Genomic DNA, 11,360 nt, shown 5'->3' with positions numbered 1-11,360 from the left:
TTCATTTTGTTGGTGAAAGGTGACCTACCAGTGGGCACGGTCATCTGTGACGTTATTACCGTATTAAGTAGCAATGCTAACACCCCTCCGTGAATAATCTATATAGTAATACTCTGCTACCCTGTATATTTTTCTGAAGCACGCTATCATCTACAAAATTAAAAAGGGGCCTTCAAAACACTGCTTATAGCTGTGATCTCACATATCAGCTGAAATGAATTCCCTGAGTGAGCGAATGTGTGTTTGCTTTCACGCAATATGCCAGTAATATCACTTCAGGAGACATCAGAAATTTCCAAACGTTGTTCCCATGTGGGGAAACGTACTGTGGATTTAGGCGTGACGAGCCAGCGCTTTACCCACTAGGCTACTCTAACCACCCGCCCCTTTCGAATAGAGCAGGGAACGTTTCTGAATTGACATCAGGCCTCACTGACTAAATACTCAACAATCTAAGTTCGCAAGCGTAACTGACAATTATTTCACAATGTTTATACTTCTGGATTATATTTTCAGTTGTTGTTTTATATATAAAACTGAAAGATGCAAGGCACATGGTGACCCCTCTTCGAAATGTTACAAGTCATATTCCTGGCTAGAAGTATTAAAATTGTTACCGTGATTATATACCCTGTCTTCAATACACGCTATCCTCTATGTGTCGATTGAAAGTACGTTCTATTCCTAAAACTAGCCCTCTGCCTTTAATAATAAAATAAATGATATCTTTCACATACGGCTTGTCATGATGTATTTCCTTTCAGTTCGTATGCCTGTACAATCTGGGATTTGGTAAGGTAGTGAGCAGCTACTGTGGCAGCATTAAAGCGTACAGACGCAGGGCCGCAACGGACGACGACTTGGGCGAATTGAATTGAACCTGAAACGTCTAATAGAAGCAATACGGTATATTTAGTTAGGGCTTATCTTTGAGCTATCAGGGTTTGAAGGACTGACCCTACTTTTAACTTGTATGTAGCTTGTACTGCGTAGAGGACAGTGACCTAGAGAGAAGCTTTCAGTTGTCTTCACAGTTTGTTTTGAGTAATTATGAATCGATAGCTGCACCATATGCTGACATAAATTATGATCAATACGCGAAGATAAGCTACCTAGAACAGCTTAGTACGATACTTCAAGTTTATCATGCGTGAAGAGTTTTGGGATTAAAATGGTGATTGGTGATTGTTCACAAGTGTCATGTTGCTTTAATACAATGAGGCTATGGTAGTCGAAAAAGGAGCGTTTAGTCAATTCTGTCTTTAGTTGGACATTGCCCGGTGTGCTCGAGGTATACTTGTTAAGCACCCTTGGCATACACTTTATATTCCCGTACCAGGCGTTCTAAACACGTGCAAAGTAAAATAATTCAAGGCAGTTGTCTATCAAGTTGTGGCGTTGGAGCAAAATTAGACGTATTCCATGCCGCCGGGGCCGGATGCTGTGCCCCTCAGTCGGTTCCGTGCAGTCCTGGAACTGATTGTGTCGTAAGCCAGGAATGTTCCGAGCAGTCAAACTGGCAGTCTGGAATCGAATCCTCAGATGGGCCAGCTAGTCTTGCTGACGCGACGTCACGCGTTGACGACCGGTCCGTGGTAAATCTCTCGTGTTCCCATTATGTTGAAAACATGGATATGAAATCGAGGTTTGATTGATACCATAATGTCGATTCACTTCATTTTGGGCAATTCCTCCAGCATACCCTGGGCGCGGAGACACTGAGTTTCTGTAAGCCATGGCATGATGTACGCGTAATTTAGGTTGATATTAACGTGTTTCCCACAGCATTCAGAGGTTGGGAATAATCAACTATTCTTAAATTTTCATTAGCTTCATTTGTACAAAAGCATGCAAAACGTGAGTAAGGTCACTGTGCGCAACATGCACGTGACATCAAATTCATGCAAAGTGGTTTGCAACATGTTTATTTAGGGTTATTTTTATAACTTCTCAAACAACTTATATTTTATGCAATTTCATGTTATGCACGATTACTTGTTTCCGTTAGTATATGTTGCCTGGTTTGCGATTGTTCATTAATGTCATGTTCGTATGTTGCTAAAATGAAAAGAAATTACAAAACTCTTTCCACATCCGAAAGAAATCTAAAAGCTGAGTCAATTGTACAATTCAGACGATATCATGACTTTTGTATGTAGTCATTACGCCAAATTACACAGTATTACAGTTGTACGACGTGGTCTGTAAATAACTGGAGTCCTGGACCAGACTATCCAGTGTTGACACCAGAAACTGGGCATGGTTGTCGAAAACGGATGTACCTAGCCAGTAATGTCGTTGATAGAGTATACTCTAAATATAACAGATTTTAAATTTGACCACTTTCTATAAGACAGGCGTTCTCAACGCATTCGAAGTGATTGAATTTCAAGGTAGTTGTGTATAAATGTGAAGCCTCCTATATCAGAAGAAAGACGGTAACGCTTTACCCATGTAATGACTGCGACCTTTCACCATATTGTCGTTATACTGAAGCAATTATAGTGACAGGGACAGGACTGAGTGGATAATCCGTGTATCACAGTGTAAACATGGCTGACGCGAAGGGAGAAGAGGTGGCATTCAGTGTGAGTAAACTGGAGAAAAAGCATGGTTCTCATTACAATGTCCCTGAAAAAGATTTTGTTCTGCTGTCCGATAACACAGGCACGTTGAAGAATGCCTTTTCTCTTTGCTGGGTAACGGTGAATGACCTGGAGGCGCGGTTATTTACGTCAATTTTACCGTATTAAGTAGAAACGTGGAGATGCATCTATAAAATAATACCATGCTTCATAGTTCGTTTTTCTGAAGCTCCCTCCTGTCAACGAAACGGAAAAGGTGTCTTCAAGATAATCATTGTTGCTGTCATCTCACATACGAGTTGTTATAAAGTTCCCGAGTTGTTAAGCCCTATATGTCCCGATTGATCTGAAATGATAATATGTGGAAATGAGCACAGCATTGAGTAAACATTGATTAGATTTGTAATAACAAACAAAGTGAAAGTATAAACGTAGGTTTCCATTTTGACAGGTTCTATTTTACATACTATATAAGGACAGTATTATACATTCCTTAAATGGGATGTGTTTTACAATTACATGAACGATATACACGAGCACCTGTTTCCTAGGTATCTGGGAAGACGTTGGACGTAGATTACAGCAGGCAGCACAAGGTTAAAGTAACAGATCGAAGCGGCCAAACCCTAACCTATCAACTATTCCAAGGGGTACATTACGTGCCATTGTTTAAAGTCGAAGTACTTCAACAAATCAAAGGTTTCAACATGAGGCCAGATGACATATACTTCACCGGATATCCTCGTACAGGTAAATTCAAAACGTCAACACAAGATCTCGATTATCTCGTAAAGAGCATTAATTTAGAGTAGGAGACGAAACAGCAAAGATCTCCACTTACTCATGCTTCAAGTTGACAATACACAGCCATGAGCTTTAATCAAGCACCACCCTTTTTAACGAGTAGCACAAAATACTACATGTTGGTCCGATTCCCAGTACAAGGGCAGATGTACATTGTGTGAAGCCCATTTCTGGTGTTCCCTGCTGCAATAGTGCTTGAATATTGCTCCAAAATCACCATAAACCTAAACTCACTCACTTACATATGCTTCGTAATCCAAATTCCGCGCATGAAAATTGTAGTTGTAGTTTACTTATTACAACAACAAAGACCGAAAAGGAAATTTAGTAACTATGTACTGGCGTTCTGTGAAAATACATACACCAAAATGAAATATCAACAGTGTCGGAAAGTTCGGCCACTATGAGGACACCTATCAATCTAATTGTTTTACCCACCACTAGCGATGACATCTGTTTTGATGTAAACACAAGATGGAGTTCCAAAGCGCGTTCACAAGGTTAGTAGCGAGTTCATTTTGCTTCGTTGAGGACACTAAACGTCGATTATTCCATATCAGCTAAAGGGTTCCCTCAGCGTTGTTGGAGGATTCGGATGACGTCGTAAACGTCTCTCAGAGTGTTCATCCCAGAGTGTTCAATGAGTGAGACAGTAGGGATTATGCAACTCGAGTAACGTATGGCCTGGCGTTATCGCGCTGAAAAGTCACTCAAGAGCCCTTCTGTTGCATAAGCGGTAAGAAGCAGTATTCAATTCCCCTCGGATGTAACGTTTACCCATGCGCCACTATGTGACTCATCACTCAAGAGATCTCCTTTCTAATGGAGACGTCAACGTCGATGTTCCAGCGTCAGAACTGGACGTCAGTCTGGACGTTTTACAAAGACGCTTAGACGTCATTGATCTGTTCTCACAGAAACACCCCTCCCGCCAAGTATGGTTTGGGCTGTAAGGGTTTCTGGATGGAACCTGTGACGGAGATGCGTGTTTCAAACCATAGGTCATAATGTGGGGTCGATACTTGTCGGCGGCTACTGCAGGGACGGTCTTTCACTTGGTTTCTTTGTTGATGTTTTGCTAACAAGTCACCGTGTGTGTGTGTGGACGTTGAATCGTCTTCTTCAGACTGTAATAGATGGAAACTGTCTTGCCCTTTAAAGTGAACAGTCGTAGCTATTTTCTCGAATACGCCATGCTTCTTTCACATTTCGAACAACATGTGCCTGGTTGCGTTTCCTTGACCATTGTTTCCTGATCTAACTACCTGTTTCAAATACAAAATGTATCCTCAAGCCTACCAGGGAAAACAACAATGTCGCAATAACTGTTGCATCTGAATATATATATAGTTTCAGTTGTCTCACATCCGACATTGAACTTCTTTGTACAAAAATGTTGACTGGATTAATTGTTTTCTTTTAACCAAGGGACAAATTGGACATTTGAAATGACAAGCATGCTTCTTAATGGTAAGGCTGAAACCATCCAGAGAGACAAGGATCAATTGGAGTTATCTCCTCATGCCGAACTAGCCCAACTACCATCACCGCGCGTCATCAACTCCCACATGAAGCTGTCCGACTCTCCAGATGATGTAACAGCTCTGAAGTGCAAGGTCATCTACACTATGCGAGACCCAAAGGATGTTGTCGTCTCTCTGTACAAACTCTATTATAACAGAGTATTTCCCTTTGGTACATATAATGGGCACTTTGAGGATTTCCTTCATCTCTTCATGGATGGAACAGGTTGGTCACTTTCTTAACCCTTCCGGTTTTTGCTTGTAAGACTCAGTAAATGAGATGTTTTTGCATGAATTATTAGCACAATGCCACCGACTTCCTTGAAATCAAAGAACCTTTCTTTCTAATTATCACAGTTCATATTATTATGAAGATATAATTTCGTATCGACAGTTTATGTATAAGGTACAAATGCAGCGGAATAGTATACATGTACTTAGTTTATCAATTCCTCCTAACCCGAAGCATACATAATTTCTTAAGAAATTCGCCCTTTAGTAGATACGTGGGATCGTTTGAGGATTATCTTCAACTCTTCCTGAACGGAACAGGTTTCTTTAGCTTTCAGGTTTTGTTAAAAAACCTATCTGTAACAATATGACGTGAGCGAAAAGGTGGAATTGCAACAAAAATACAAACCAAAAATATAATTACAAACTCATACTCCGCTCACCACGCATCCATCATTCAGATTCATATCATCTTACATACCTGACACTAAAAATCATTCAACATATTCATCATACATGATCTCACCAATTCCTACACATGACACTTCTGGCCCGATCTCCCCAAATAAAACACACAAAATAATAGCTAGACGATTACACAGTTCAGTTACAACAGAGCGTTACATGCTCACAAGAAAGCTGCAGATAGTACAGTTCTCAATGTATACATCTCCACAAGAATTTCACAGGTATGAGTATCGATATACTTCCACAGTGCACAGGTCATATTACCAAGATCTGTTTGTACAGACATAGTTCAACGTGACTTGGATTGTGTTTGTCGTGAGCCACATCCTGTACTTGTTGGTTAGACAAGCGAGAAGAGGTCACACAGGAACTGTCCCTTACATGATACAGGAGCGCACTGGTCCACACAGGCCACACAGGTTGAGGGTGTTACAGGATACATTACCGCACTGGTAGGGGGTGGGGGTCAGCAATTTTGTACACATAAATATTTAAATAATATGTTTAAAAATAATGGGAAAGGGGGTCATTGATTTTGTTCTTGATATGCAAGGGCGGGTAACTTTGTACATAAATTATAGGGGAGGCATTCACATTGTACATGCTTCTGCATAAAATCTAACATCCCCCTTGTCATGAATTATTAACGGTCCCTACATACATTGTACTCAGAATGATTACACTTTACAGAATGATTATAGCACTACATTCATTTCACTAGAATAACGAACGTTATTCAACACACGGACAAGTGATGATGCACACTATAACATACAGTCAAACCAAATTACTATGTGATCTTGCCACAAGCAAACGTGATCTTTTGGTATAAACTATGAGCACAGTGTGCAATTTTCTTCGAAATCAACGAATATTTCTTTCCAATTATTGACTTCCTTATCATAAAAAGGCTATAATTTCATATGAACAATTCATGTGTAAGGTAAAATGCCCAGGAATAGTATATTGATAGTTCTTACTATTGGAATGCACATATAATTTCTTTAGATAATTAGATTTCACCCTGTAGTGACAAGGATCAGAATTGATTGACTGTTCAACAGTATTTTATTGCTAGATATAGGGGCAATAACTCTGAATGCTACGACGGTTGTGTTTCTTACATGCCTTTTGGTCGAGATTCTTTGGGTATTATCTTCAACGTGGTTTTGGATGGAACATGTCTCAAACCATCTTCATCTTTCAAACTATAGTTAGTCTAATCATCGACTCATTAGCAATGTAATAATGTAAGTTGGTTTATATAAAACATAATTCCCATGATCATCTTATATGTTGCTTTGATACCACCTACCTATGGAGAAGATAAAATATGTTTATCTCCAATTCTCCTAATCATGGAAAGAGTCAATCTACAAAAATACTCCTCATTAATTTTGTTATGAAAATCTACAAAGCGTTTGGCTTCAGTGAAATACAAAACATGCAAGTCATTTCTGAATTCATCATATTGTATGGTGATCACAAGATTGTCTGGTCCAGACTCGATTATTTACAGACCGCCGCCATATAGCTGGAATATTGCTGTGTGCAGCGTAAAACTAAACTCACTCGCTCACTTCATATTGTATGGTCATCAATAAAACAATGACTATACGGATCAAAAAGGCCTTCAGCAACGCATCCTTGTGGTAACAAACAACTAATGGGATCGGGTGATCAGACTCGCGGATCTGATTTAGCATGTCATCATATCCGAATTGTGTTGATCGATGATCATGGGATCTAGAATCGATTATTAACAGACCCTTTTGTGTCAAAATTACACAGTGCGGCGTTAAACGATAAGCAAAGAAGTAGAAAAACAAACACCCATATAATGCGTACTGGGGTCTGTAGAAGTTGAAATATTCGCTAGTAACGTTGACACACAAGGTGTAGCTACTTAGATGGAAAAAAACACTTGTAAAGCCCATTTCTGGTGTCCACACCTCGATATTGTGAACATGGTAGAAAAATATAATTATCATGCATAGCATATTGATAGAAACTTAAGAATCGTGATGCCAATAAATAACACTTAGATTTAGTGACGAGCCAAGTGGAGATTATGTGAATTTGTTCTTCCCAGGTAGATTGCACAATGTTTAAGTTAAGTGAGTTCTCTGTGTCCCTAACTTTGATGTTCCTGCTATTTCTAACAAATAAAGCAATCTACTTGGTTAAATTGAAACATCACATCAGCATTGTTGCAGCCATAAGACGACAATAAGTATCCGTGTAGACACAGATGAGTAATAAATTAAAAGATTTATAATTAAAGACAAGTTTGTGTCACACATGTTTGAACATTGCTACATATTTCACCTTGGAAACATGAGCTATGAGTCTCCAACATCCAAAACTATGCAACTTCGAGGGGATTCATGGTGATTTTCCTATGCTGTTTCAGTGGACAATAATGGCATATTTGAACACTGGAGAGACGCCGAGAAATATTTCACTCACCATCCTGATATCCCAGTGCACTTTCAAAGTTATGAAGACGCCATCAAGGTACACAGCCTAATTGCACAAAATGGTCTTAGTGGTATGATTACCGAAATTCCTTTAATTAAGCATCAACATGAAGTTGGAGGATCATTAAGAATGCTTAGTGGAATGAGATCGAGGATTGAAATTTTACACCTTTTCATTTGTTTTATTGTTTTACTATATTACATTAACAATGACCAGATTCATGCCAATCCGGGTTATGATTGACCTAACACGAAGCTGAGAGGACAAACAAGAATTGTAAATATTCATAAATGAAAACAAAACAGTGTCTATATTTACATTCATGGTAAGACATACTTTTGCACATTTGAGATTTTACTTTCTATCCTTAGGATCCTGTACGTGCTGTACAAGCACTGTCCGACTTTCTTGGACTTCACAGAAATGATTATCTGTGCCGATCCATTGCAGAGAAGTGCAGCTTTTCCAGAATGAAAATCGACAAGGAACCCTTTTCGATAAAAGTGGACGGGGAACACTTTCTGTACAGAAAAGGTAATTACATGAAAACTGCCCTTTTAATTAAAACAACCGTTAAATGTGCATCACAATACATCACGTAAAACATCAAGTTCAAAATTAAATCGTTCATAAGTATTTAAGAACATGTTTGATAAAAGAGTAATCTCTAAGAAAGGTGCACTATAATGTGTTTCCTGATACCAAAACGAGTACTTTTGAGAACTTGTATGACTATCATGATGTTTTAATCACATACCAAGGAGTCGTTGGTGACTGGAAGAATTGGTTCAACGACCAGATGTTGGAAGATTACTACAAAGTGTACGAAGAAAAGATGGCGGGGTCCAGATTCTATGATGCCTATGCAAAGAGTAAAACTAATACATCTGACCTTTCGGTTTATTTTTTTGTATGTTCTATATTTATTTTTACATATATCGTAATATTCGGATTGTATGCCACAATATGTATATATCTATGAATATTTGTCCAAACATTATATAATTGGAGACACATTACTTAGCACCAAAACGTAACTTGAAAACAATCTATCCCCAGCAACATCATACACAAAAAGTGTTATATTTATCTTATTGAAGAAACACAACCTGTGTACTTTCTTTTGCTCGTCAGTTTAGAAATATGTCTGGTACAGCGTTAGTTATCTAGAGATGGCGTTGGTACACCTTGGATATTGAAATCAATTGAAACATGTTACAACTCATCATTTTATCACCTTGAGTTACTTTTAAATAGAAGTGACACATAGAATGGTGGTTACAACATTTATTTTATTTTGAATTACAAATTAAACAGCTGAAATTCAAACTGTTCGTATCTCAGAAAAACACAAGCAACATATTTCTTCATAGATGGACTTATTTGCTATAACTGTAAGATCTAAACCAGAATGAGACAGTAAATATATTCTCTATTTGGGTGAACGAAATAAACATACGAGGCACAAACGAAAGAGGAACTGTTCAGGAACTGTGCACAAAACGCACATGTATTCAAATAGTTACAACTGCCAGAATCTTCAGGAGTGCTGTTTGTATACAACTGACGGAATGGTACCGTGGTGATGTTAATACATGTTATAACAAAGGTCAAGGTTCCAAACCCAGATGACCTACATCGTTGAAGATGAGCTGGAGACTGATACTGCCCATGCTCTCATAATCAGGGCTGGTCACAAGAAGAGCTGTCGAATAAACTGAAGTGTCAAGGTGGGGTGATGTGGTCATTTCGCTCCTGTTGTTCATTGTAGACATTACAACTAATTGTTAAATTAATACCATTTGTGAAACTTAGACAACCCTTGGTGTTATTAATGATTTCCATTATCTGATAAACTGATAAACAATTAGTCAGTTCAACGTCCGCTTACATGAAGGCGGTCTGTAAATATTCCAGTCAAGTCCAGACAATCAAGTGATTAACATTCTGAACATCTATTTAATATTTTTTTTTTTATTAATTTCGTTAGAGCTTGGTCCTTGTTTATCCTTGTCTGACCTTATCTAACTTTATTTGTAAATGCGGACGTTGCTGCTTTGAACTGTAAATTAACAGCGTGTCAGTAACCTAGCTAGATGCAACAATATATTTGAAAAAATGTACAAAAGCATGAAACGATACGAACAGAATAAAAATACAATATACAGTTTTGCTATGTTATTATTTAAACAGCCACGGGGATTCACAATGTGTGTATTGACATCTCCGTCAGGCTGCAAAAAGATCTTTGCCGAGAATTTGCAGAAAAGTGCACCTTTTCCAGAATGAAAATCGACTAAGGAAACTTCGCAATGAAACTGAATGGGAAAAAAGATAATTTCGTGACGCTGATTTTTAGATAATTGGGACGTAATTGTGTTAAATTGACGAAATTATTCACAAGTCTTTTAACACAACGACTTGATACAAAAGGTGCCCCTAAAGTGGATACAAGTATAATATATCCCCTTTTAATCATTCAAAGGATGCCTTACCAGAACGTCTATATCTAGAATAATAATTGTGAATTTGTAATGCGTTTTTCCATGTACAAGGCACATGATCAAGACGCTAACAGGATATCTTAAGCTTATTATTCCCCGGGATAACCCAAGCTGAGACGCTGAAAGGTTAATAGTCCCACACGATAGCCATTTTCTGCTGGGTGAACAGAGACAAGTTTGAACAAACTCACTTGCCTAAGGTGGCAGGACTGAAGTCCAAGACACTTTCAGGAGTCAAGCTGCCAAGCACGGTCACCCACTCAAGGACTCTCTGCGCCCAAAATTGCTTAATTTCAACTGATTTGTGACCTGGGCTCTACGCGCAGGACCACACACCACCACACACCAGAATGCTGTTTAAATGTCACAACCGACCTTGTATTTCCCAGGATTCGGTGGTGACTGGAGGTCTTATTCAATGAATAGATGTTGAAAGATTGCTACAGAGTGTACGAAGAAAAGATGGCAGGGTCCATGTTCTATGATACTTATGTCAGAAATATATATATCTGACAGTTAGGGCTTTTTTTCTTTTCTTTTAGGTTTTCAAATGGACAGTAATCTTTGGATTTTATCTCAAAATATGTCTATTCAAATGGTTAAAACATTATATTATTGGCGACACATTTGTTAGCAATATTACACTAATAAGAACTTGTGCACTATCGCTCACGAGTAATACAGGGTCCAGATTCTATGATACTTAAGCCAGAAGAAAATATATCTCACATATTAGGCTGATGTTTTATTTTCTTTTAAGTTTT

At 38.4% G+C, this 11,360-nt stretch overlaps 1 protein-coding gene across 1 annotated transcript; it reads left to right on the top strand.

Moving 5' to 3' along the window:
• The first annotated feature begins 2,484 nt into the window (after positions 1 to 2,484).
• Positions 2,485 to 10,259, top strand: LOC124288610 (sulfotransferase 1B1-like). Its single transcript, XM_046725165.1, has 6 exons — positions 2,485 to 2,588; positions 3,137 to 3,335; positions 4,818 to 5,138; positions 8,025 to 8,128; positions 8,464 to 8,626; positions 8,854 to 10,259. Exons 1-6 carry the CDS (start codon positions 2,553 to 2,555, stop codon positions 9,072 to 9,074), a joined length of 1,044 nt encoding a protein of 347 aa, XP_046581121.1. The 5' UTR covers positions 2,485 to 2,552; the 3' UTR covers positions 9,075 to 10,259.
• Positions 10,260 to 11,360: the final 1,101 nt, after the last annotated feature.

This window comes from Haliotis rubra, unplaced genomic scaffold (genome assembly GCF_003918875.1).
Source record: "Haliotis rubra isolate DU_JTF1 unplaced genomic scaffold, ASM391887v1 Scf421, whole genome shotgun sequence".
NCBI classification, from domain to species: domain Eukaryota; kingdom Metazoa; phylum Mollusca; class Gastropoda; order Lepetellida; family Haliotidae; genus Haliotis; species Haliotis rubra.
This window is presented reverse-complemented; position numbering and strand designations above follow the sequence as displayed.